The sequence below is a fragment of the Nerophis ophidion genome, linkage group LG04 (assembly GCF_033978795.1).
Source record: "Nerophis ophidion isolate RoL-2023_Sa linkage group LG04, RoL_Noph_v1.0, whole genome shotgun sequence".
NCBI lineage: Eukaryota > Metazoa > Chordata > Actinopteri > Syngnathiformes > Syngnathidae > Nerophis > Nerophis ophidion.
In genome coordinates this window covers 24,489,782-24,517,769 of record NC_084614.1, presented here as the reverse complement: position 1 = coordinate 24,517,769, position 27,988 = coordinate 24,489,782, and the positions used below count along the sequence as shown (strand labels likewise).

General features: G+C 39.8%; 1 protein-coding gene across 1 annotated transcript; it reads right to left on the bottom strand.

The window, feature by feature from the left end:
• Positions 1-5: 5 nt before the first annotated feature.
• On the bottom strand, positions 6-26,613 carry dgat1a (diacylglycerol O-acyltransferase 1a). The gene is made up of 17 exons (XM_061897571.1): positions 26,153-26,613; positions 24,143-24,230; positions 23,441-23,481; positions 23,278-23,363; positions 23,014-23,066; positions 17,462-17,567; positions 17,265-17,393; positions 17,124-17,198; positions 16,944-17,047; positions 16,822-16,860; positions 13,035-13,076; positions 12,913-12,957; positions 12,585-12,697; positions 12,358-12,423; positions 574-661; positions 453-515; positions 6-351 (listed from the first exon to the last, which is right to left on the bottom strand). The coding sequence occupies exons 1-17, from the start codon at positions 26,401-26,403 to the stop codon at positions 205-207; spliced, it is 1,536 nt and encodes a 511-aa protein (XP_061753555.1). The 5' UTR covers positions 26,404-26,613; the 3' UTR covers positions 6-204.
• Between the last annotated feature and the right edge of the window lie 1,375 nt (positions 26,614-27,988).

Here is a 27,988-nt window from a genome sequence, read left to right as displayed (position 1 = left end):
AAAAATAGTACCAAAAATGTTTAATACACATAATATACCACAGTTGCATTGTTTTGTGAATGTATGAAAAAGCTAATTTCCTTATCAGACATCGTCTCCATCAGTCCTCATATTTCTCATCTTTGGCCATTTAGCAGCTTTCCAGACACAGTAAGGCTCTGTGCAAAGATGCTTTAAAGTCTGACACTTAATGTCTCTGCTGGGCTACGTGCTGCTGCCGTAATGCAAGACGTAGTAGTCGTGCACGTACATCAACACAGCAACCGGCTGCCCGATAATTAGCGAAATCCACACGGCCGCGTTGCCGTAGATGCCGTTCAGGAAGCGACCCACGAACCAAGCAAGGGGAACCTGGCGGGGGTCAAACAAAAAAAAAAAGGGTGGATTTGAGGCACAAGAAAAAAGGAGAACGTGCGTTTTTTTTTGTTTTTTTTTAAGGGGAGGGTGTTTACCTGAGCCATCATGCCCATAAAGGCCCAAAGTCGGAACATCTTCAGAGGGACACTCACCAAATACTGCGGAGCACAGCGGACATATTAATCATCCAAACAAAACATAAAATGTGAAGCTTACCTCGTGAAAGAAGGCGGACACCATGAAGACGGCAGTTTGAGCTAGAAGCTTGTTGACGCCCCTCCTTAACATGGGCTTATAGAAATGTCTGTAACACACATTTATACCAAAATAATTTTTAGGTACGTGAACTAAAACACTACTTGTTCACTTTAAAAATCAAATGTATTCTTTTTTTTTTTTTTTGAAGCATTTCCATAATTAATTACAATTTATTAACACTATCATGTATAAAAACCAGTGGCGGGCTGTGCGTTTCCCACCTAGGCCTTCAGTGAGCTCTGACTTCAATGACTACCTCTCCATCAATCCATGTTCTACATCTTGTCCCTTTCGGGGTCAGTACCATGATTGATGTCACCACATGATCATTGCTGGAGAAATACTATACAGAACACATTTACACCCTACTAAGCATTGAATCACATCAACAGTATACAAAACGGGTTATTTTGTGGCGCATTTAAAAATAATTTAAAACACATCAGCAATTAAAACATACACCGTAAATTTCTCTGCTTGGCTTATGCAACTTCTGGTCAATAAAGTTTGATTTAAAGGCCTACTAAAATGAGATTTTCTTATTTAAACGGGGATAGCAGGTCCATTCTATGTGTCATACTTGATCATTCCGCGATATTGCCATATTTTGTCTGAAAGGATTTAGTAGAGAACATCCACGATAAAGTTCGCAACTTTTGCTTGCTAACAGAAAAGCCCTGCCTCTACCGGAAGTCGCAGACGATGATGTCACATGTTGATGGCTCCTCACATCTTCACATTGTTTTTAATGGGAGCCTCCAACAAAAACAGCTATTCGGACCGAGAAAACGACAATTTCCCGATTAATTTGAGCGAAGATGAAAGATTCGTGTTTGAGGATTTTGATAGCGACGGACTAAAAAGAAAAAAAACAAACCAAAAAAAAAGTTAAAAAAAATAAACGAGATTGCATTGGGACAGATTCAGATGTTTTTAGACAGATTTACTAGGATAATTCTGGGAAATCCCTTATCTTTCTTTTGTGTTGCTAGTGTTTTAGTAAGTTTAACAGTACCTGATAGTCGGAGAGGTGTGTCCACGGGTGTGTTGACGCGCAGTGTCTCAGGGAAGTCGACGGCAGCTATATGGGCGGCACAAGCTCAGCTGATCTCCGGTAAGAAGCGACTTTTTACCACGATTTTATCACCGAAACCTGCTGGTTGACATTCGGTTGGGATCCACGTTTGCTGTGATCCATAGTAAAGTTTCACCTCCGTGAGTTTTAAACAAGGAATGACTGTGTGTTTGTGTGGCTAAAGGCTAAAGCTTACAAACTCCATCTTTCTACATTGACTCCTCCAATATTAATTGAACAAATTGCAAAGGATTCAGGAACACAGATCTCCAAAATACTGTGTAATTATGCGGTTAAAGCAGACGACTTTTAGCTGTGTGTGTGCGCACCGCTCATATTTCCTTACAGCCCGTGACGTCAAGCGTACACGTCATCATTACGCGACGTTTTCAAGAAAAAACTCCCGGGAAATTTAAAATTGCAAATTAGTAAACTAAAAAGGTCGTATTGGCATGTGTTGCAATGTTAATATTTCATCATTGATATATAAACTATCAGACTGCGTGGTGGGTAGTAGTGCGTTTCAGTAGGCCTTTAAAGTGCACACTTCTCAAAGATATATTAACTGCCCTGACCACATAATGGTGACAAATACACATGTAACAATGTTAATTAAATGACACGCATGACACATTTTACCAACAAGAGCTTACAACTTTTAGTTGTAAAAGAACAGCTACTGTCAACAACTTGTGATCTGATTGGCTATCGCAACTGTTCTCAAATTCACCCGCTAATGGTCCCGATGAGAATCCAATCACAGGACGCGTAAATGTCACTTTCAACGTGAGGCCATCTAGAAGGCCTCACTGACAACAACTCGTGATCTGCATGGCTATCGCAACTGTCTATCACTGTATGTCCATGATTGCTTACAATGCACAGACGCCCTATTGCTGATTCTGAAGGCCTCAGGCAGATTTCAGACAGCATGGCAACATAAGCTATCTGGATTCTGATTGGATACAAACTGAAACTAACAAACAACAGCACTGGAACAAATATAATATGACATCAAGAGAATATGAATACTTTTAGATATTTAGGGAAAGGAAATCAAAACTTTTTTTTTCTTTTCATCTTTAATTATGATCATGATTTCTGGTTATGTTAGGCCAGCAGAAGGTATTGCTGGCCCAGACGGCCCACCACTGATAAAAACTAACTTTAAAAAATATTACCATTGAGACTACACAGCATTAGACAAACAGCTATTTCTAAAATGTTGACGAGTGCTATAAAACTGTGTAAAAATGTGTGGCTCCCCTTATCATTGCAAATATTAAAATAACACAGATATTTGTTTGTGCCGTTATCCTATATTATTCTGAAAAAATACACTTTCTGACGCGTGACGTCCTAATTTAAAAGATCTAAAAAAAAAGACCAAAATATTTTCACACAAATGCAATTTTGTTGGAAGAATGGTATATATAAATATTTTTTCAATTTTTTTTATTTTTTACTTAAATGTACCGAAATCTTTATTAAAATTTTAAATAAATTGCATGCTAATCTGGGTACATGCATGGTTAATGCAATCTTTTTTTGTAATTTATCACATGAGTTAAGTCAATGAGTTCAGCTCTAATTTTGCAAGATTAATATTTCAGCAAAAACATCATCAGTAGGGTAAAACTAACCTGCTGTAAAAACATAAAGCTAAAAGCTAACCACAAGAAAACCTCAACCAATAACAGGCGGTAGTGATCAGCATTCTCGTCCCCACATATTTACAAGTTACTTTTTGAAAACCCGCAGATTTTGTGCGTTTTCTCTCTACGTAAATGTTTTTCATCACAGTAGTCTAGACCATGACTTTGATTCCATCTTTTTTATAAATCATCTTTGAGTATAATTCTTTAATGGTGAATTTCAATAGATTGTACAGTATAAAATGTGCTAAATAAGTGTGTGAGGCATATCATAAGCAATGTTTCCCACAGAATATTTGTTAGTTAAGGTGGTGTCTCTCCAGGAGGAAGGGGCTAGGTGTATGGTAAGGAACAGTTTAATTTGGCCTGTCGCCACCATCATGTCTCCAATTTTTGGTTGTGTTTTCCACTCCGTGTGCTGAATGGCAATATACGATATATATCTCGATATTTTTTCCGTAAAGTGAAAACAAAACACAAAACAGTCCTAGTTACCTGAGATACTAGGTATGTCATTATTTGTACTTAGTAATTATTGACAAAATAATGTCTAAGTCAAATTAATGCCATCCATCTATCCATTTTCTACCACTTATTCCCTTAGTGTTGCCAATCAACCTATCTCCAGGTGCATGTTTTTGGAGGTGGGAGGAAGTTGGAGTACCCGGAGGGAACCCACGCAGTCACGGGGAGAACATGCAAACTCCACACAGAAAGATCCCGAGCCTGGGATTGAACCCAGGCCTACTCAGGACCTTCGTATTGTGAGGCAGACCTACTAACCCCTCCTCCACCGTGCTGCCCTTCAAATTAATCACTTACTGTAAAGGCCTACTGAAACCCACTACTACCCACCACGCACTCTGCTAGTTTATATATCAATGATGAAATATTGACATTGCAACACATGCATATACTGCCTTTTTAGTTTACTAAATTGCAATTTTAAATTTCCCAGGACTTTTATCTTGAAAACGTCGCGTAATGATGACGTGTACGCTTGACGTCACGAGCTGTACTTAAATATGAGCGCTACGCACACACACAGCTAAAAGTCGTCTGCTTTAACCGCATAATTACACAGTATTTTGGAGATCTGTGCTGCTGAATCCTTTGCAATTTGTTCAATTAATATTGGAGAAGTCAAAGTAGAAAGATGGAGTTGCGAAGCTTTAGCCTTTAGCCACACAAACACACAGTCCTTCCTTGTTTAAAATTCACGGAGTTGAAACTTTCCTATGGATCAGAGCGGACATGGATCCCGACCACTTGTCAACCAGCAGGTTTCGGTGAGAAAATTGTGGTTAAAGCTGAGCTTCTGCCTCCCGTACAGCTGCCGTCGACTTCCCTGAGACACTGCGCGTCAACACACGGCCGCGGACGTACACTTCCAACTATCAGGTACTGTTTAACTCACTAAAACACTAGCAACACAATAGAAGGATAAGGGATTTCCCAGAATTATCCTAGTAAATGTCTCTAAAAACACATGAATCCGTCTCAATGCGACGCGATTGCAATTTTTATTTTTTTTTCTAGTCCGTCGCTATCAATATCCTCAAACACAAATCTTTCATCCTCGTTAAAATTAATGGGGAAATTGTTGTTTTCTCGGTCCGAATAGCACTTTTAGTTTGAGGCTTCCATTATAAACAATGTGAATATGTGAGAAGCCATCACACGGGTGACGTCATCGTCTGCGATAAAGTTGCAAACTTTATCGTGGATGTTCTTCACTAAATCCTTTCAGCAAAAATATGGCAATATCGCGAAATGATCAAGTATGACACATAGAATGGACCTGCTATCCCCGTTTAAATAAGAAAATCTAATTTCAGTAGGCCTGTAAATAAGCGTTTGCAATAAGCGTTTGAAAAAAAGTGTTAAAAGTGGGGCCACTTGGTGACATATGCTCAACTCCATCCATTTTCTACCGCTTATTCCCTTTGGGGTCGCGGGGGGCGCTGGTGCTTATCTCAGCTACAATCGGGCAGAAGGCGGTGCACACCCTGGAAAAGTCGCCACCTCATTGCAGGGCCAACACAGATGGACAAACAACATTCACACTCACATTCACACACTAGGGCCAATTTAGTGTTGCCAATCAACCTATCCCCAGGTGCATGTTTTTGGAAGTGGGAGGAAGCCGGAGTACCCGGAGGGAACCCACGCATTCACGGGGAGAACATGCAAACTCCACACAGAAAGATCCCGGGCCTGGGATTGAACCCAGGCCTACTCAGGACCTTCGTATTGTGAGGCAGACCCACTAACCCCTCTTTCACCGTGCTGCCCGTCAAATTAATCACTTACTGTAAATAAGCGTTTGCAATAAGCGTTTGAAAAAAATAGTTAAAAGTGGGGCCACATGCTGACATATGCACAACTCATCATGCTTATTTTTATTACAGCATTTTATTATGTAAATGTTATATTTTTATCAATATGTGATAGCAGGGACCCTGCCATTCAAAACTAGGCTGCTACATTACTAATGATTAAAGTAACTATAGTGAAAAAATAATACAATAGCTATAGGAGAGACTATTCATGCCTGAACACCATGGTGTTTATGTAGGCTTTATGATGCAGTTACATTATTATACCAACTATCAGAGACAGAAACTCTTCATTTAACATAATGTCCTTTTTTGCTGCTTCAACACAGAAAGAGGTAAAGTGAAATAACTTGGTTGTTAACTGTAGGTCAAGAATGCTTGTCTTTCTCTCAAACAGACAGGGCTTTGCTGTCCGTAACACACACATGCACACACACACCGCAAAATGAGCTAACGTTACGCTAAAAGCTAATCATCCTTCACCTAAAGGACTGCAAACGAGCTGAGCTGCCCTTATATTTCTACACTGATGTTACTAGTAGTTGACTGGGAGGTGTTGATTATTATTTGGGGACGTCCGCTGCATTATGCTCACCTGCTAAACACCTTCCTGCTAACCCGCAGCGTCTCTCCTCTCTGCCTGCCTCTGCCGTGAGCACTGACTCCATGCGCTCTGTATACTCACTGCTGATTGTCTGTTACCGCTCTGAATACGCACTGCTGATTGGCTGTTACATGTGTTCTGAATACGCACTGCTGATTGGCGGTTACTGCTCTGCGTGTCACCAATCAGAGGGTTGTGTGGGTGGGACAATGCTGGGTGCTGCAGGGACGTACTGACGGAGGCAGTTGCAGTACGAAGCGTAGCAGCTTGGTAAGACTTTAGTTCAGCACCAAATGATAATATAAATACATTTAATAAAGTAAGATACAAATACGGCAACAATAGAAGTATCCTACACTTCTCTTTTGTACAGTAAATCTGAAAAGCCGATATGGGCATCTCCATCAACTATATGATTTGCCTGAGAAGCTGGACAGGACAAAAAATATATATATATATATATGTATATATATATATATATATATATATATATATTAATATATATTTATTTTTTAAGACTTTAGTTTAGGCAGTGGCTCTTTGTTAAGGCGGCAGCCTAAACAACAAAGCGCTACGGGAAATCCTGCATAAAGCTTAGCGCAGAAGTGTCCAAACTTTTTCCAAGTATGCAAGGGCTTGATATTATTTATTTTGTAAAACAAATATTTATTTATTGATATTATTTATTTACTAAAACAAAATACTGAAAACAGACACAACTTAGTGTCAGCTTTGTGTTTAGTTTTTTTTTTTACAAAATAAAAAAAAAAACATCTAAATGGCCCCCACATAGGCTACTTTGACTTTCAAATTTAACTTTAAATTTTCTGCTTTTTCTTATTAAAATTACATCTTTTTGCTCTTTTTTTTTATTTCTTTTTTTTATATATTTATTTATTTATTTATTTTTATTCTTTTACATATTTGTTTTTCTTTTTTTTAACGAAAACATGGTGCGGGACACTTTGGACAACTCTGGCTAAAAGGGTCAAATACAGGCATTCTCTGGGTATATTATTAAATAATCTCTGAATGTGTCAATTCATTATACTGTATACTGTTGGGTTGTCAAGATACCAAATATTTTGTAGTCTCTACGGATTATTGTGAATTTCTATTATTTTGATACTTATTCGATTCCATAATGAAAACAATGTACCTTTAAATTAATTACTGAAAACAATTCCAAACTGTCAAGTATTCGAGATCACCTTGTTTCAACAACTTTTTGCATTTAATTAAAATTGCATTATCAGCTGGATATATATGTATGTCTATTTATACATACATACATACATACACACATATATGTAAATGAATATATATATATATATATATATACATATATATATACAGACATACCTACATATATACATATGTATATAAATATACATATATATGTATATATATATATACATATATGTATACATATATATATGTATACATACATATATACACATATATACATATATGTATACATATATATATGTATACATACATATATACACATATATACACAAACACACACAAATAAATATATACATAAATATACACATACATACATATATATATACATATATATATACATACACTTATAAATACACAAACACACACAAATATATATATATATATATATATACATAAATATACATACATATACATATGCTGTATACACACATATATACACATCTCTCTGAGCTGCCACCTTAACGTGGTAGAGGAGTTTGTGTGTCTCAATGATCCTAGAAGCTATGTTGTCCGGGGGTTTCTATGCCCCCTGGTAGGGTCTCCCAAGGTAAACTGGTCCTAGGTGAGGGATCAGACAAAGAGCAGCTCAAAGACCTCTATGAAAAATAAAAACAAAGGACCCAGATTTCCCTCGCCCGGACGCGGCTCACAAGGGGCCCCTCTCTGAAGCCAGGCTCGGAGGTGGTGCACGATGGCGTGCGCCTGGTGGCCGGGCCTGTACCTATGGGGCCCAGCCGGACACAGACCGAAGAGGCAACGTGGGTCCCCCTCCAAAAGGGCTCACCACCCATAGCAGGGGCCATAGAGGTCGGGTGCAGCGTGAGCTGGGCGGCAGCCAAAGGCAGGGCACTTGGTGGTCGATCCTTGGCTACAGAAGCTAGCTCTTGGGACGTGGAACGTCACCTCCCTGGGGAGGAAAGGAGCCTGAGCTAATGCAAAAAAGTGGAGAAGTTCCGGCTAGATATAGTCGGACTCACTTCGACGCACAGCAAGGGCTCAGGAACCAGTTTTCTTGAGAGGGGCTAGACTCTCTTCCAGTCTGGCGTTACCGGCAGTGAGAGGCGACGGGCTGGGGTGGAAATTCTTATTGCCCCCCGGATCAAAGCCTGCACGTTTGAGTTCAACCCAGTGGACGAGAAGGTAGCCTCCCTCCGCCTTCGGGTGGGGGGACGGGTCCTGACTGTTGTTTGTGCTTACGCGGCAAACAGCAGCTCAGAGTACCCACACTTTTTGGATTCACTCGAGGGAGTACTGGAGACTGATCCCCCGGGTGATTCCCTTGTTCTACTGGGGGACTTCAACGCTCATGTTGGCAACGACAGTAAAACCTGGAGAGGCGTGATTGGCAGGAATGGCCGCCCGTATCGGAACCCGAGTGGTGTTTTGTTATTGGACTTTTGTCCTCGTCACAGATTGTCCATAGCAAACACCATGTTCAAACATAAGGGTGTCTATATGTGCACTTGGCACCAGGACACCCTAGGCCGCAGTTCCATGATCGACTTTGTAGTTGTGTCATCGGATTTGCGGCCTTATGTTTTGTACACTAGGGTGAAGAGAGGGGCGGAGCTTTCTACTGATCACCACCTGCTGGTGAGTTGGCTGCGATGGTGGTGGAGGATGCCGGACGGACCTGGCAGGCCCAAACGCATTGTGAGGGTCTGCTGTGAACGTCTGGCAGAGTCTCCTGTCAGAGAGAGGTTCAATTCCCACCTCCGGAAGAACTTTGAACATGTCACGAGGGAGGCGCTGGACATTGAGTCTGAGTGGACGATGTTCCGTAACTCCATTGTCGAGGCGGCCGATTGGAGCTGTGGCCGCAAGGTGGTTGGTGCCTTTCTGGCGGTAATCCTAGAACCCGCTGGTGGACACCAGTGGTGAGGGATGCTGTCAAGCTGAAGAAAGAGTCCTATCGGGCACTTTTGGCTCATAGGACTCAGGCAGCAGACATGTACCGACAGGCCAAGCGGTGTGTGGCTTCAGCGGTCGCGGAGGCAAAAACTCGGACATGGGAGGAGTTCAGGGAAGCCATGGAAAACGACTTCCGGACAGCTCCGAAGCGATTCAGGACGGGGAAGCAGTGCACTGTCAACACCGTGTATGGCGGGGATGGTGTTCTGCTGACCCCGACTGCGGAAGTTGTGGATCAGTGGAGAGAATACTTCGAAGACCTCCTTAATCCTACCGGCACGTCTTCCTATGAGGGAGCAGTTTCTGGGGGATCCGTGGTGGGCTCTCCTATTTCTGGGGCTGAGGTTGCTGAGGTAGTTAAAAAGCTCCTCGGTGGCAATGCCCCGGGGGTAGATGAGATCCGCCCGGAGTTCCTTAAGGCTCTGGATGCTGTGGGGCTGTGTTGGTTGACTCTACAACATCGCGTGGACATCGGGGGCGGTACCTCTGGATTGACAGACCGGGGTGGTCGTTCCTCTCTATAAGAAGGGGAACCAGAGGGTGTGTTTCAACTATCGTGGGATCCCACTCCTCAGGCTTCCCGGTAAGGTCTATTCCGGTGCACTGGTGGGGAGGCTACGCCGGGGAGTGGAACCTCGGATTCAGGAGGAACAGTGTGGTTTTCATCCTGGTCGTGGAACTGTGGACCAGCTCTATACTCTCGGCAGGGTCCTTGAAGGTGCAAGGGAGTTTGCCCAACCAGTCTACATGTGCTTTATGGACTTGGAGAAGGCATTTGACCGTGTACCCCGGGAAGTCCTGTGGGGAGTGCTCAGAGAGTATGGGGTAACGGACTGTTTTATTGTGGCGGTCCGCTCTCTGTACGATCAGTGTCAGAGCTTGGTCCGCATTGCCGGCAGTAAGTCGGACACGTTTCCAGTGAGGGTTGGACTCCGCCAAGGCTGCCCTTTGTCACCGATTCTGTTCATAACTTTTATGGACAGAATTTCTAGGTGCAGTCAGGGCGTTGAGGGTATCTGGTTTGGTGGCTGCAGGATTAGATCTTTGCTATTTGCAGATGATGTGGTCCTGATGGCTTCATCTGGCCAAGATCTTCAGCTCTCACTGGATCAGTTTGCAGCAGAGTGTGAAGCGACTGGGATGAGAATCAGCACCTGCAAGTCCGAGTCCATGGTTCTCGCCCGCAAAAGGGTGGAGTGCCATCTCCGGGTTTGGGAGGAGATCTTGCCCCAAGTGGAGGAGTTCAAGTACCTCGGAGTCTTGTTCTAGAGTGAGGGAAGAGTGGATCGTGAGATCGACAGGCGGATCGCTGCGGCGTCTTCAGTAATGCAGACGCAGTATCGATCCGTTGTGGTGAAGAAGGAGCTGAGCCGGAAAGCAAAGCTCTCAATTTACCGGTCGATCTACGTTCCCATCCTCACCTATGGCCATGAGCTTTGGGTCAAGATCACGGGTACAAGCGGCCGAAATGAGCTTACCCCTCTCCTTTAGAGATAGGGTGAGAAGCTCTGTCATCCGGGAGGAGATCAAAGTAAAGCAGCTGCTCCTCCACATCGAGAGGAGCCAGATGAGGTGGTTCGGGCATCTGGTCAGGATGCCACCCGAACGCCTCCCTCGGGAGGTGTGTAGGGCACGTCCGACCGGTAGGAGGCCACGGGGAAGACCCAGAACACGTTGGGAAGACTATCTCTCCCGGCTGGCCTGTGAACGCCTCGGCACCCCCCGGGAAGAGCTGTACGAAGTGGCTGGGGAGAGGGAAGTCTGGGCTGCCCTGCTTAGGCTGCTGCCCCCGTGACCCGACCTCGGGTAAGCGGAAGAAGATGGATGGACAGACATATATATATATATACATACACATATAGATATATATACACGCACACATTATATATATATATGTTTACATATATATGTGTATATATATATACACATATATATATATACACACACATACATATATACACATATACACACACATATATATATACTGTATATATATACATACATACATATATATATATATTGTAAATACATTTATATATATATACACATACATACATATATACATACACACACACATATATATGTAAATATATATATGTAAATTTATATACATATATATATGTAAATATATATACATATATATGTAAATATTTATAAAGACCAGCAGCCTCCCAGTCTATTAAAACAAGCAATACTGTGCTCATAAGTAGCAAATTAGTTTACATAAAAGACAGCAATAGCGTGGAGCCTTCAAGTAAATAAAACAATTAATATTGTTCTTAATATTATTTTATTGTGGTGGTAGAGTGACATCATTATGTCATTTGTAATAATAATAAACAGAGCTAAAATACATCTAAAGACAAATCTTTGTGTTTTTATTTCGTCAATACCAACATTTTAGCTGTTTTTCATTATGTTTTTCCTTTTCTCTAAATGTTTTTTGTTCATTTTATTTTTACCATGTGCCATTGTAAAAAAAAAAAAAAAAAAAAAAAAAAAAAAAAATGCTTCGTTCAGCAAATGGCCCCTGGGCCAAATTTTGAACACCACTGACTTACATAGTTCACAAAGGCAAAGTGTTGCCAAAGAATGCAAGAGTGTCTTTAAGGTGTGTCTTCTAAGCACTTAGAGAAGTGATAAAAGTTGGGTCATAACTTTGTGGAGGTTTTCTACACACGTAAAGCACACTCCCTGTGGGCCCTTACTCAGTGCTCACATGGCGAGAACTGATGTGGCCCGTCAAGATAAGTGTTGTACAGTCTTCGGTACTAATTTTACTAATAAATAGCTGGTATCGATGTAATTCTTGCATGATGGTATTAACTTGGTATTGAAGTATCGATACTTTTGACGAACTTACCGTAATTTAATGTATGTGCAGGTGTGCCCAATGTTGTTGCCGCTTACCTCAAGCACCACTTGTGAACCGGGATGTTCCAGTTTGCCCAAAAGTAAGTGACAGTCTCAGAGTTCCTGCAATAAGACTTAGACTTACTGTTATTGTCATTTAAATTTTAACTTTACAGTACGGATGAGAACGAAATTTTGTTGCATTGCATAATAAGGATGACAATACTAATTAGCATGCTTCATGTTACGATGCATGTAAAATACTGACTGCCTCCTAAACTCACCACCAGTCCCTGTAGAACTCTCTGTCCCCAAACTGCAGCAGCTCAGCCACAAAGTTCATGGACGAGTGGAAGAACCAGTAGAAGAATATTAACCAGATCAGATGGTTGGGCACCTGAAAGGATAATGATGGTAGGAAAAGCAGTAAGTATGGAAATAAAAAAGTGTGAGGAGGAAGCAGGAAAGGAGAGAGGAAACGAGGAGCAAATACGATAAAGTGTGTAAAGAAACGAGAGAAAGAGAAAGAAGAAAGTACAGAATGAAGAGAGAGAAAAGTGTTTAGAAACATCTCGTGCCCAAAGTGTCCTTGAACGAAATTGTGACACTCACAGCTAGCTTGAGCAGACGTTCCACCATTCTAGAAAAATCCATTTCCTGTCAGTGAGACAAAGACTTGTTTTCATGCTTGCAATTGTCAACGCCAGACATTTGTGTGTATGCTGTAAGTCTACCTGGAATGGCTTCATGGAGTTTTGTATGGTCGGAACCATCCACTGTTTGTAACACAAACATAAAATCAGTGGTAGGTATTATTAGGTGTGTAACAGTATTATACGAATCTCAGCACCAGTGGAGTCGGCATGTGGTGTAAATAGAAACAGACTACAACGATTTGCAAATCATTTTAAACTTATATTCAATTGAATAGACTGCAAAGACAAGATGTTTAATGTTCAATCTGACAATGTTATATATTTTTTGCAAATAATCATCAACTTATAATTTAATGGCAGCCACACATTGCACAAAAATTGGCACAGGGACATTTTTACCACTGTGTTACATGGCCTTTCCTTTTAACAACTCTCAGTAAACAATTTTTTAAGCTTTTCAGGTGGAATTATATCCAATTCTTGCTTGATATACAGCTTAAGTTGTTCAACAGTCCAGGGTCTCTATTGTCATATTTTACGCTTCATAATGCGCCACACAGTTTCAATGGGAGAAAGGTCTAGACTACAGGCAGGCCAGTCTAGTACCCGCACTCTTTAACTATGAAGCCACGCTGTTGTAACGTGTGCATAATGTGGCTTGGCATTGTCTTGCTAAAATAAGCAGGGGCGTCCATGACAAAGACATTGGTGGTGATGGCAACATATGTTGCTCCAAAACCTGTATGTACCTTTCAGCATTAATGGTGGCTTCACAGATATGTAAGTTATCCATGCCTTAGGCACTAGTACACCTCCATACCATCACAGATGCTGGCTTTTGAAGTTAGCGCCTGTAACAATCCAGATTGTTCTTTTCATCCTTGGTTCGAAAGACACGACATCCAGTTTCCAAAAACAATTTTAAATGTGGTCTTGTCAGACTACAGAACACTTTTTCACTTTGCATCAGTCCATCTTATATGAGCTTGGGCCAAGCAAAGCCGGCAGTGTTTCTGGGTGTTGTTGCATAGTAAGAGTTTTAACTTGCACTTACAGATGTAGCGACAAACTGTAGCTACTAACAGTGGTTTTCTGAAGTATTCCGGAGCCCATGTGGTGATATCCTTTACACACCGTTGTAAGTTTTTGATGCAGTACCATCTGAGGGATCCAAAGTCACGGACATTCAATGTTGGTTTTTCGACTTTGCCGCTTACGTGCAGCGATTTCTCCGGATTCTCTGAACCTTTTGATGGTATTACGGACCGTAGATGGTGTTCTTAAACTGTTCAACAATTTGCTCACGTATTTGTTCACAAAATGTGACTTTCGCCCCACCCTTGTTTATGAATGACAGAGCATTTCATGGAAGCTGTTTTTATACCTAATCACGGCACCCACCTGTTCCCAATTAGCCTGCTCACCAAATAAGTGTTTGATGAGCATTCCTCAACTTTCTCAGTTTTTTTTTGCCACTGGTGCCAGCTTTTTAAAAACCTGTTGCAGGTATCAAATTCCAATTGAGCTAACATTTACAAAAAATAAAGTTTTCCAGTTCGTACGTAAATTATCTTATCTTTGCAGTCTATTCAATTGAATATAGGATGAAAAGGACTTGCAAATCATTGTATTTTGTTTTTCTTTACGATTTACACAACGTGCTAACTTCACTGGTTTTGGGTTTTGTAAATACAGCAGTATCAAAATCATCAGATTAATACCGTAACGTGTGACTGCATTAAATGTAAACTTGTGAGTGTAGTTTTTAGCTGGCCCTTCTGAATTGCATGGAAGTAAACTACATCTACCAAAATTGTGCGAGGACCGTGTTTGGGAGGTTGTAAAGGAAAGAGAATGGACTGTTTTTTACATCTTCCTGAAGGTTTCATTAAAATCTATTCATAACTTTTTGAGTTATGTTACTAACAGACAGACCGAGAAACTGGCGAGAAAAGAACCTCTTTCATCTCCGTATTTTGCAAAGCCAAGTTGCCGCTTTCGTCTGGAGTGATTCGAAGACGACACGTAAAGCCAGTCAGAAGTTGTGATGTTTTAACCCACATTTTGTTCTATACCTTGAATCAACTCGTGATTTAAATGTATTTGTTATCCATGTTTTAGATAGGAAATGCACCAGGCGGCAACACGGACAAAAAAAAAGTCTGATGACGTGAGGCTGCACTGCGAGGAACACATATCAGAAGGTACTTTATAAACCACCGTCTGGAAAATAAGTTTGATTCCAAAGAGACCAAGCATCAATTTGTGAAGTATTTATATTATTAAATGTTAAATTGTCAGCTAACTTTACTGAGAATTAGCATTTTTCTAAGTAATATATGATGTCCACAATAGAGAACACTGTTTCTCTGAAGTTAAAAGACACTAACGTGAACATTATGGTTTTACCGGATGAGCACGCACACACACACACACACACACACACACACACACACACACACACACACACACACACACACACACACACACACACACACACACACACACACACACACACACACACACATTTTGTTCTATACCTTGAATCAACTCGTGATTTAAATGTATTTGTTATCCATGTTTTAGATAGGAAATGCACCAGGCGGCAACACGGACAAAAAAAAAGTCTGATGACGTGAGGCTGCACTGCGAGGAACACATATCAGAAGGTACTTTATAAACCACCGTCTGGAAAATAAGTTTGATTCCAAAGAGACCAAGCATCAATTTGTGAAGTATTTATATTATTAAATGTTAAATTGTCAGCTAACTTTACTGAGAATTAGCATTTTTCTAAGTAATATATGATGTCCACAATAGAGAACACTGTTTCTCTGAAGTTAAAAGACACTAACGTGAACATTATGGTTTTACCGGATGAGCACGCACACGCACACACACACACACACACACACACACACACACACACACACACACACACGCACACACACGCACACGCACACGCACACACACACACACACTTAACAGCATTGAGTGGTTAACTGCGTCGAATGCCTTTTGAAGATCCAGCATGACCATTCCACAGTACTTGCCCATGTCTATCTCTCGCTTGATGTAGTCAGTTAGGTACAGTAGGCATGTATCGTTGGAATGTGATTTTCTAAATCCTGATTGAAATTCGAATAGGAGCTTGCGATTTGATAGATAATTATCTATTTGCTTGTATATTAACCTCTCTATAACCTATGAGATGGGTGGTAGTTGCCAGGGTCTAATTTGTTTCCTTTTTTATACAGAGGTGATATTCTTGCGAGCTTGAATTCTAGTGGGACATGACACTGATTGATAGACAAGTTGGTGATATGAGCAACCAATGGGGCAATCGTGACAGTTGCGTCTCTGAGAAATCTGGTGGGACCATTATCATGTCCTGTGGCTTTGTTTGGCTGCAGCAGGCTGAGTTCATCATCAGTTTCAACTTTGACAAACTTGAAGTCATCCTTGCTTACCCTCCTTTATTTTTTTAATAGTCTTAGATGTGCTGTTCACGGCAGAGGCCTGAATGTGAGGGCAATTTGCTTATCAACGTGGAAGCGATGGTTGAGTAAAATCTCTTAAAGCAATTTGCCACATTCAGTTTGTAATATATGTAATACATATAATAGAACATTGTAATAGAATATTTGAGCATTATGTTTGTGTTTAATTACAGAAAGTGTGTTTATTGGAAATATTCTTGCAATTTCATTTTACAAACTATATCATTTTAAGTCTCTTTTTTGGACATATACCACAATAATATCTGACCGTGGGCTAATACCCTGATAGTATCATATCGTGAGATTTTGATACCGTTACATCCCTAGGTATTATTGTGGAAATTACATGTTTTATTATTTATTACCTGCTGGATTAATCCCACTAGGAGCTGCATGAAGAAGAGCTGCCAGGAAGAAGCAAACAACACTTTAACAACTATTTTCAAAGTAGCACCTTATGAATAAAATGTTGACACTCCGACCTTACCATCTCAAAGAGCCGCCTAATGAGGAACCTCTTGCGTACCCGCAGCGACCTGGGGAAGTTGAGCTGGTAGCAGAGCGTTGGGGCAAACACAAAGTAGTACATGTCTGAGGAAAAAATGAAGGTACAGAAAGTTTCCGTCTGTGAGTTGATCAATAAAACTAATCAAGAGTTGTTTGGTACCTCTGTGGGTGAGGTTGCCAGGGTAGGAAACGTTTGTGTGCACTGCTAATCCATTAGACTGGGCCACAGAAGGACCTGCAAATGCAAAACGTTATACTTTCAAAGTCTCATCAACATGCACTTGCTTTAAAAAATACTAACAGGAGTAGGAGCGAGTCAACTTCTTGGCTTTGGCTTGTCTGATCTCACGGCACCACCTGTTGGTGTCTTGGTAGGAGTACAGCTTGAGGAACAGCACTGTGTAGACTCCCAAGGAGAGGATGCCACCCACTGACACAACATTTTTATTAGCATCAGAGGAGATTTAATGCAAAAATTGTGTGCAATATGTTTGCTACCTGGTGTAATGGAATTCACTGTGAGGACTATTGCAGAGGGGAAAACCAACATGGAGGCCAAGTTAAATATGTGAAGAATCAAGCCGGTAGTTTCGGACACAGTTCCCTAGATAGCACACACAAAAAGCAACAAAAATGGATCACATTTGTAGTGGTCCTGTTGCCATCCATCCGTCCATCTTCTACCGCTTGTCCCTTCCGGTGCCGTGGGGGGTGATGGAGCCTATCTCTATCACTGTATTTACTGTATGTGCAGTTGTGGTGCTCGCACAGTAGAAGAATTAGGGATAGGTACCGAATTAGGTACTTTTATTAGGTTTTGACATAGGATTGTTATACAATTAATTGGTGCCATATTTAGATGTGAAGTGAAGTGAAGTGAATTATATTTATATAGCGCTTTATCCCTAGGGATTCAAAGCGCTTTACATAGTGAAACCCAATATCTAATTTTTACATTTAAACCAGTGTGGGTGGCACTGAGAGCAGGTGGGTAAAGTGTCTTGCCCAAGAACACAACGGCAGTGACCAGGATGGCTCTACCAACTGAGCTATACCTTTGTTGCACGTGACGTCACGTCAGTACAGGCTCAAGCGCTTGGCGGGGAAACCAGCACTCAAAGCGGACTCAGCCGGACTACCACGAGGTAAAGTTGCAATTTTCCATGCTAACAAATCAAACGGGCCTGACAGAAAGCACTCTAAGGTACAGTAAGGCTTCGCTTTTCCAAATGTGCTACCTCGATGCTAATTTACATTGGATATGCCATGCTACTTATGAGCTTTAGCAATCTTAAAACCATCAAATTTGGTAATCAAAACAACTAAAATGGACATTACTATCAAACAGGTAGTGTGTAATTAATACTATACTTATATTATAAGTACTTTGTTGGGATCAACAAAAGACAAAACAGGCACATTCAGTTTAAAGGTGAACACAATTTCCTGTCTTTCCTGTGTTGCCATAGTCTATAAGCTACTGCCTTTTAATGTCTTGCAATTGCAACTGCATGCAAAGTCTACTATACAGAAGTACCTCAACTTACAAGTGCCCCAACTTAAGAGTTATTTAAGATAAAAACTATTCTTTGGTGTTATGCTTTAGGTTCCAAGAAAACATACTTCATAAAAACAACTTGTACTACATTATATTGTATTGCTTTTATATATTTGTTTAAATCTAAAACTTTTGTATTCTTTTTAAAAGGCATGTTACACATTGTAATGACTATGTTTTTGGGAGCCAACACCAATTAAATTGCTTTCAATTCATTTCTATTTTGATTTGAGATACAAATGTTTTGCGTTAAGAGGGCCGTCACAGAGACAATTAAGCTCGTAAGTTGAGGTACGACTATACAATATTTGAAAATGAGATTCAGAAGTGTAAAAAAACAATATATAACAGAACAGCACGGTTTGAATATGAGCTCAGTGTTAAATGTTAAATAAATAAAAAAATCTATTATTATTTAAAAATTAACGTCCAGGAACACACAAAAATGTGTACAAAATTGGTATCGTTGAATATTGATTCCAATGTATCAGTAACTGGTACCATATCGATTCAAATGTGAAAAAGTACTGTTACCAACTCCCTAAGAACAATACATATACACATATTTCTGTGTTTTGAAACTGCAAACACTACACATACAAAAATTATCCATAAATAAAAACAAACAAACACCATAACGAGAACATTATTTATTATCTTAGACTTATTAAAGAATATGCAGTTAAATTTAAACACCACATCAAAGCTTAGAAGGATTATTATGAGAACATTGATGCTATTAATACAAGACTTTCAAAACAGTCATAACCATGATGCTAATGTTTGATACCTATGTGACACGTACGATATGAAGAAAGGTGGTGGTGCAGAGAATAATGAACATTTAGTAGAAAACACAAATGATTGAAACTAAAGAAGATGATACATGTACGACTTGTTGGCCTGATGGACATCCGTCTTTAAAAACGAGCGGTAGGATGCCCTGAAGAAAGCTGGCGGGAATTTTTTTTTTTAAAAAGGTAGATTTTTCCTGATGTCTTTGTTAAACACTTAGTCATATTATTGCCCAAAACCAGTTGAGTATGTTTTTATTAGCCTTAAAAAAAAAAAAATCAAAAAATGCACCCAATTTTTATATAATAATATTTATTAGTATCAATATTTCTCTTGTGACAATATGCAAGCGAATTATGGTAATTAAAGAGGGAACATGAATGTTATTGCAGCTAGATTTAATCCTAGTTCTGTCACGCAATACAAAAAGTGTGATTAATTACATATTAATTTATTATAGTTATTAATCGATCTTGCTTAAATATTAAAATACACTTTTCTGAGCGATACAAAAGCCAGTATTCAACATTGAACATGTTTCTTTTTGTCTGTTTTAGATAACACAATATGAAAAACATAAATATGAAATAAACAGACCAATCAAACAGTGCTGTAAGTTACACTAGAATGTCAAAAATATAATTGTTCATCATCACAAAAAAGAGTGATTAACTTTCTCTGTGATTAATAAATCTCATCTAAATACTAAAAAACACTTTTCTGAGCAATACATTTCAAAAGCAAGTATTTAACGTTAAACTTGCTGCTTTTTGTCTGCTTCAGATAATATAAAATAAACTGACTGACAGTGCCGTAAGTTAGTTAGCACATCAAAGGTATCATTGTTCATCATCACAAAAAAAAAATTGATGATTAAATAACTTCAAGTAATTTCTTCTAGTACAGGGGTGTGAAACTCAAATACAGAGTGGGCCAAAATTTAAAACTGAACAAAGCCGCGGGCCAAGGTTGAACAAATTAACCTTTTAATAGGGACCCAAACAAGTTTTGCAATGAATATTAAACAAGCAAGGCTTAAATAGGGCAGCACAATACGAAGGTCCTGAGTAATCCTGGGTTCAATTCCGGGCTCGGGATCTTTCTGTGTGGAGTTTGCATGTTCTCCCCGTGACTGCGTGGGTTACCTCCGGGTACTCGGGCTTCCTCCCATGCAACAGGCAGAGCTTATATAACGTAATAGTGCAAAATCAACTTTCAAAAAACAAACGAAAAAACGTCAGTGGGATATTAAATAAAACGTAATTAAAAAAATTAATGCCTCTTCTATTTGCAGCCTTCTGAGGTCAATATCAACATTAACTTTTTCCGCAGGCTAATAAATTCGAAAATAAAATAAAAATTAGGTGGGCGGGGTTTGGTGGTAGCGGGGGGGGTGTAAATTGTAGCATTCCGGAAGAGTTAGTGCTGCAAGGGATTCTGGTTATTTGTTCTGTTGTGTTTATGTTGTGTTACGGTGCTGGTGTTCTCCCGAAATGTGTTTTGTCATTCTTGTTTGGTGTGGGTTCACAGTGTGGCGCACATTTGTAACAATGTTAAAGTTGATTGTATGGCCACCCTCAGTGTGACCTGTATGGCTGTTGACCAAATATGTGTGTGTGAAAGCCGCATATATTATGTGACTTGGCCAGCACGCTGTTTATATGGAGGAAAAGAGGACGTGACGGCATGTTGTAGAGGACAGTGCCTTTAAGGCACGCTCCCAATATTGTTGTCTGGGTGGAAATCGGGAGAATGGTTGCTCAGGGAGACTTTCGGGAAGGGCACTAAACTTTGGGAGTCTCCCGGGAAAATCGGGAGGGTTGGCAAGTATGAGTATTAGCGGTGAATGTGGTGTTACCGGCGGGCCAGCTCTAATGTTAATTTGATATTGGCTCAAGGGCCAAAAGAAATTAAACGGCGGGCCAAATCTTGCCCGCGGGCCAGAGTTTGACACCCATGTTCTAGTACAATACAGAGAACAAAGAATATGCTGCCATATGCCTCTTCATAGTCTTAAAATCATAGATTTGCTGGTATAGATTGCTCATAACCGGGGTGTTCTTCTTTAGTTTAGTGAAGTGCTAATGTTGTGGCTTGCTAAATTGCCTAATTCTTTGCTGCTAATGTTAGCTGCAACTGGGTGGTTGAGCTTTTTCAGTGGTAAGCAAACGCTATCTAACAAAGAAGGAATATCACTCTAGCTTATCATTGCGTTTTGGAAAAGTACAATTCACATTCATTGAACCAATGACTCATTAGCAGTAATGGAGGGTTTATTTTGAGGTGCACATCATGCTACACAAGAGTGTTTGTAGGAGGTGTGAGCCGGGGCGGCGTGAAATGGTGTAAGCATGTGACAATTTCAAAAGCTAAATATCTGAAGACAATTGACACAATTAGCGGCAAGAGCTTACTTACGGTATAGGCGTACCTTTTTGAGTACAAACTGTGAATCGTTTAAAAACATCACAAAACGCCATTTAGAGCAAATAATTGGACTTTAGTATGATACTATCTGACCACAAAGGAGTTTTTCCTGGATGAAATGTTACACAATGTTCGTGGCGGCAGCCTTACACAGACAGTTTCAACTAGCACAAAAAACATGTTTCAATGCTCAGATTGACTTTATATTTCAAGATTATAAGGACATATATTACTATACAAGCGTTGTAAACTTACCTCCGGGTATAATTTTATAGGATCTTGAGATATAAAATTTTGCAAGTTCATTAAGGGCACTTTGAGAAATCAGACTTGGATATCTTGAGGCACTTCCAAGAAATTTTAACTACATAATCAACCTCTGTGCTCTTCAATTAATCAAAAATTGATAAGTAAGAAACATTTTTTTTTGTATAGTAGGTTTCCATTAAGTACATGATTTTGTAAGGTTTTACAAACAATATTTCCCTTTTTGAAGTTAGTTTTTATTTTAAAAAGGCATGTTAAATTTTAAATGTGTTGTGCTTTGGGAGGGACAAGCAAAGATTAAATTGTTTTCAATTATTTTTATTTGGTGGGGGTGCTTAGTCGTTGAACGCGATGTGCGTGTAAATTGAGGTAGTTTTTTGGAACAAAATGCGTCCCCGGAGAGCAGCCAAGGGGTCAAAACATGCATCCATCTTCTCAGGGTCACTGGAACTTATTCCAGCTGCACTCGTGCGGAATGTAGGGTACACCCTGGACAAGTTACCACCTCATCGCGGTTCCAACACAGACAGACAACTCACATTCACACACCTTAGGGGCAGTTTAGGTTTGCCAATCAGCTTATCGCCAGGTGCATGTTTTTGGAGGTGGGATAAAGCTGGAGTACCCGGAGGTGGGATAAAGCTGGAGTACCCGGACAGAACAAACACATTCAAAGGGGGAACATGCAAACTCCACACAGTAAGACCCCGAGCCCGGGAATTGAACCCAGGACCTAGCCCTGACCACTGTGTCACCTTGCTGCCCGGGGTCAAAACATGGGTACGAAAAAAGTGTACATGTAGGCAGGTCTGTTGCCTGCCTGTCTAACATTCATTTTGCTCCATTCATTTCCAGCATTTTTTTCCATTGCAAGTGTATTTTGGAGTTTGAGTGTTTTGGGCATTTGCAGTATTTTGCCTTTGTGTCTTGTGCATTTTTTCCCCATTTTCCACCGTATTTAGATGTGCAAAAAACACAAACTATAATATTTGGATGGACTTACCACAGCTAGACGTCTCTCAATGTACAATGCAGCTAATATAAACACATTGGACACTGAAAAACAAGGACAGAGAAGGGAATAAAATAACAGCGGTGAACTTTGGCAGGAATACTTGAGTTTATTACTGACACACTCCTTTCAAAAGCAGTTGCTTGGACTTGAACCAAGCTTCTCACTGGCTTAGAATAGATAGTGTATAGGTAGGTTTATGAAAAACCCAGTCAAATGTGAGCACTTTATAAATAAAACAAAAGAGTGTCATACCAATGATGAGGCAAGCAGCAGGCCAGCTGTAAGGGTTCTTCAGGAAAAGAGACACCACCTGGATTGGGTCTACCAGGATGCCGTACCTACGCCAACAATAAATGTGACCTAGTTATGCTGCAGCATGCACGGATATAAATGTAGAATTAAGATGCACGCTCACTTTATAATGTTCTCCAGGAAGAGACGAGCATTACTCAGGACCTGAAAAAGAAAGGTATGGATTACTTTTCACATATTTTTATAAATACTACAAAAATATCATTTATGGTTATGTTACTCGATAAAAAAGGTCAAGGTGCGGCCTCATCGCAAGCTTTTGACATTGAAGCTCCTCCAATCAGATGTGAGACAACAATTACAACAAGATATTTGAGATAAACTTTTATGGTTAGCGATGATTAGGGTTTGAAGTAAATGTAAAAAGGCAGGGGTGTGTGTGATTCACTCTTCACATTTGTCCAACACAATCACTGAGCAGTGATGCAACTTATGTGCAAATTACTGACCTATGTTTTAGTAACCTTTGGCAAGTTTACCCAATGGGCAACGCAACAATTTTTACTTGCAATTTCATGTTTCAAAAGATATTTTTGGCATGAATCTTGTGTCTGCAAGCTCTGGTGGCTACATATCAATATTATAAGGCAATAATAGAAATAAGTGGACAAAAACATGCATTAGTGAAAAGTGTGTGTGTGGTTAGCTACTTCGTGATTCTATTCATAGGCAGAGGGTGTTTTATTTTGGAATCAAGGATGACTGGTATGTATCATGTATCAAGACAACACAATTGTGCATCTGTGCACAGTGTCTGCAAGAATCCCGATTATCCGTAAAGGTTACATTTTTGTGTTGCACTCACCAGCATGACAACACACCAGTTGAGGATTCCTCTGTAGTTACTGTAGCCGCTGGCTGAGCTCAAAAGTGACTCCTGTAGGACATGGCAGCTACAAGAAAAACAGAATTGTGCTATTATAGTGTCATGGACATGGCAAAACATTGGAGGCAAACAGCATACAGTGGGGCAAAAAAGTATTTAGTCAGCCACCGATTGTGCAAGTTCTCCCACTTAAAATGATGAAAGAGGTCTGTAATTTTCATCATAGGTACACTTCAACTGGGAGAGACAGAATGTGGAAAAAAATCCAGGAAATCACATTGTAGGAATTTTAAATAATTTATTTGTAAATTACGGTGGAAAACAAGTATTTGGTCAACCATTCAAAGCTCTCACTGATGAAAGGAGGTTTTGGCTCAAAATCTCACAATACATGGCCCCATTCATTCTTTCCTTAACACGGATCAATCGTCCTGTCCCCTTAGCAGAAAAACAGCCCCAAAGCATGATGTATCCACCCCCATGCTTCACAGTAGGTATGGTGTTCTCGGGATGCAACTCAGTATTCTTCTTCCTCCAAACACGACGAGTTGAGTTTATACCAAAATGGATACATGGATGTTACAGCAGAGGATTGGGAGAATGTCATGTGGTCAGATGAAACCAAAATAGAACATTTTGGTATAAAATCAACTTGTCGTGTTTGGAGGAAGAAGAATACTGAGTTGCATCCCTAAAACACCATACCTACTGTGAAGAATGGGGGTGGAAACATCATGCTTTGGGGCTGTTTTTCTGCTAAGGGGACAGCACAATTGATCCGTGTTAAGGAAAGAATGAATGTGGCCATGTATCGTGAGATTTTGAGCCACAACCTCCATCCATCAGTGAGAGCTTTGAATGGTTGACCAAATACTTATTTTCCACCATAATTTACATAGAAATTCTTTAAAATTCCTACAATGTGAATTCCTGGAATTTTTTTTCACATTCTGTCTCTCACAGTTGAAGTGTACCTATGATGAAAATTACAGACCTCTGTCATCATTTTAAGTGGGAGAACTTGCAAAATCGGTGGCTGACTAAATCTTTTTTTGCCCCACTGTACATGTCAAAAAAGAGAAAATACATTTCACATCAATGTAAGTGTTTGTTTTCTACTTGCTTGTACGTAAATGGATGTCATTTTAATGAAAATTCGAAATGCAATAACAGTAGGTACCCCGTTAAACCCAGATTCCGATCTAACAAAGGTCTTAACTCATTCCCTTTCTATGCCACATCGATGTGGAATGCACTCCCAACAGGTATAAAAGTAAGTACATCTCTATACTCCTTCAAAACCGCTCTAAAACAACACCTCCAGGCAATTTCAACCCTCCGTTTACATCCCATCTCCCCGGATTATAAATAACCTAATGCAAATAATCAAATGTACTTCTAATGTATTTACTTGCTCTTATGCTATCTGAACTCACTATGTTCTCTGCTAGCTGTACATATCCTACTAAGTAAGACCTACACAGTTTCAATGTCCATTTCTCTGTTGATGCAATTGTTGATGACTGCGAAGTACTGATATCAACCAAAGCTCCTCCTGTAAATAATGTAAATAATTAATTGTATATACTATGATGATTAACCTGTGTGATGACTGTATTATGCTGATAGTATATATTTGTACCATGAATTGATAAACGTGGACCCCGACTTAAACAAGTTGAAAAAAACTTATTCGGATGTTACCATTTAGTGGTCAATTGTACGGAATATGTACTGAACTGTGCAATCTACTAATAAAATTATCAATCAATCAATCAATAAAAATAAAATCATTCCTAACCTATGCAATGTTCAAGTACAATTGTGTTTTTTAACATTACTCCATTCATTTACAACACCACACATAAAAACGGAGATATGTTTATTAAATGAAGTGTCTTTGTAATAAATATTTGAAAAAGCAGTCGGCTGAGTACTGAAGTGAGAAACACGTATTTCGGACAGTAGAGTGTGTCCTCAAAAGGTTACCTGAGTCCCTCACTGATTTCGTCCAAATGACTCGTTGTTGGTTTCCTTTGATTGTCTGAGGGCTGCTGAACTTTCTCCTTGTCCGCCTTCCCGTTGTTGTCAACATGCCTGGACGCCTCTTCCGTCTTCTTTTTACCGGAGCATGGAGAAGGTTTATCTCCACCACCATGGTGGTACTTACCTCCGTTGGATGAAATAGTAGTCCGTCTTTGGCGGGCTGTGGGCCCTCTCATCTCGGCTCTGTCGCTCATTTGAGCGGCTTCGGTCAGGAGGCATTTACCTCGCGGCAGACATGTCCTTTTTGTGGGCGGTGTCCCCGAAATACATGCAGGGGGTTACACATGTGCCAATGCCGGAACTTGTAAAACGCGTATCATGACGGGCGCTACTAAGCTCAAGGTGCAATTATCTATCGTCGGACTGCATGGTTGCCAGATGATATCTGATATCCCCCCTTCCATTGTGCATGATGTCTTCCGGTTGGCGTTTCATTTTTTTCGTTAGTTACTCTCTGGACCACGAAATATAAGGACACCTACTTAAAATTACAATTTATTTTAAATATGATTGATCTTAGTTTAAAATTGCCTTGGTGTAAAGCAGGGGTCACCAACACGGTGCCCGCGGGCACCAGGTAGCCCGTAAGGACCAGATGAGTAGACCGCTGGCCTGTTCTAAAAATAGCTCAAATAGCAGCACTTAACAGTGAGCTGCCTCTTTTTTTAAACTTGTATTTATTTACTAGCAAACTGGTCTCGCTTTTCTCCACATTTTTAATTCTAAAAGAGACAAAACTCAAATAGAATTTGAAAATCCAAGGAAATATTTTAAAGACTTGGTCTTCACTTGTTTAAATAAATTCATTTATTTTTTTACTTTGCTTCTAACTTTCAGAAAGACAATTTTAGAGAAAAAAATACAAGCTTAGAAATTATTTTAGGATTTTTAAACACATATACCTTTTTACCTTTTAAATTCCTTCCTCTTCTTTCCTGACAATTTAAATCAATGTTCAAGTATATGTATATTTTTTATTGTAAAGAATAATAAATACATTTTAATTTAAGGGCTTCACGGTGGCAGAGGGGTTAGTGCGTCTGCCTCACAATACGAAGGTCCTGAGTAGTCAGGGTTCAATCCCGGGCTCGGGATCTTTCTGTGTGGAGTTTGCATGTTCTCCCCGTGAATGCGTGGGTTCCCTCCGGGTACTCCGGCTTCCTCCCACCTCCAAAGACATGCACCTGGGGATAGGTTGATTGAATATGAGTGTGAATGTTGTCTGTCTGTGTTGGCCCTGCGATGAGGTAGCGACTTGTCCTGGGTGTACACCGCCTTCCGCCCGATTGTAGCTGAGATAGGCACCTATCTGCTTATTCCCCAAAATGGAATAAGCAATAGAAAATGGATGGATGGGCATTTTACTTTAATTCTTCACTTTAGCTTCTGTTTTTTCAACGAAGAATATTTTTGAAATATTTCTCCAAACTTATTATGAGTAAAATTAAAAAAAATATTCAGGGAAATCTAGACAATCTGTAGAATCAAATTTAAATCTTATTTCAAAGTCTTTTGAATTTCTTTAAAAATAAATTTCCTGGAAAATCTAGAATAAATAATGATTTGTCTTTGTTAGAAATATAGCTTGGTCCAATTTGATATATATTATAACAAAGTGCAGATTGGATTGTAACCTATTTAAAACATGTTATCAAAATTCTAAAATTAATCTTAATCAGGAAAAATGACTAATGTTGTTCCATAAATTATTTTTTTTATTTTTTCCAAAAAGATTCGAATTAGCTAGTTTTTGTATTCATTTTTTTCGGTTGAATTTGG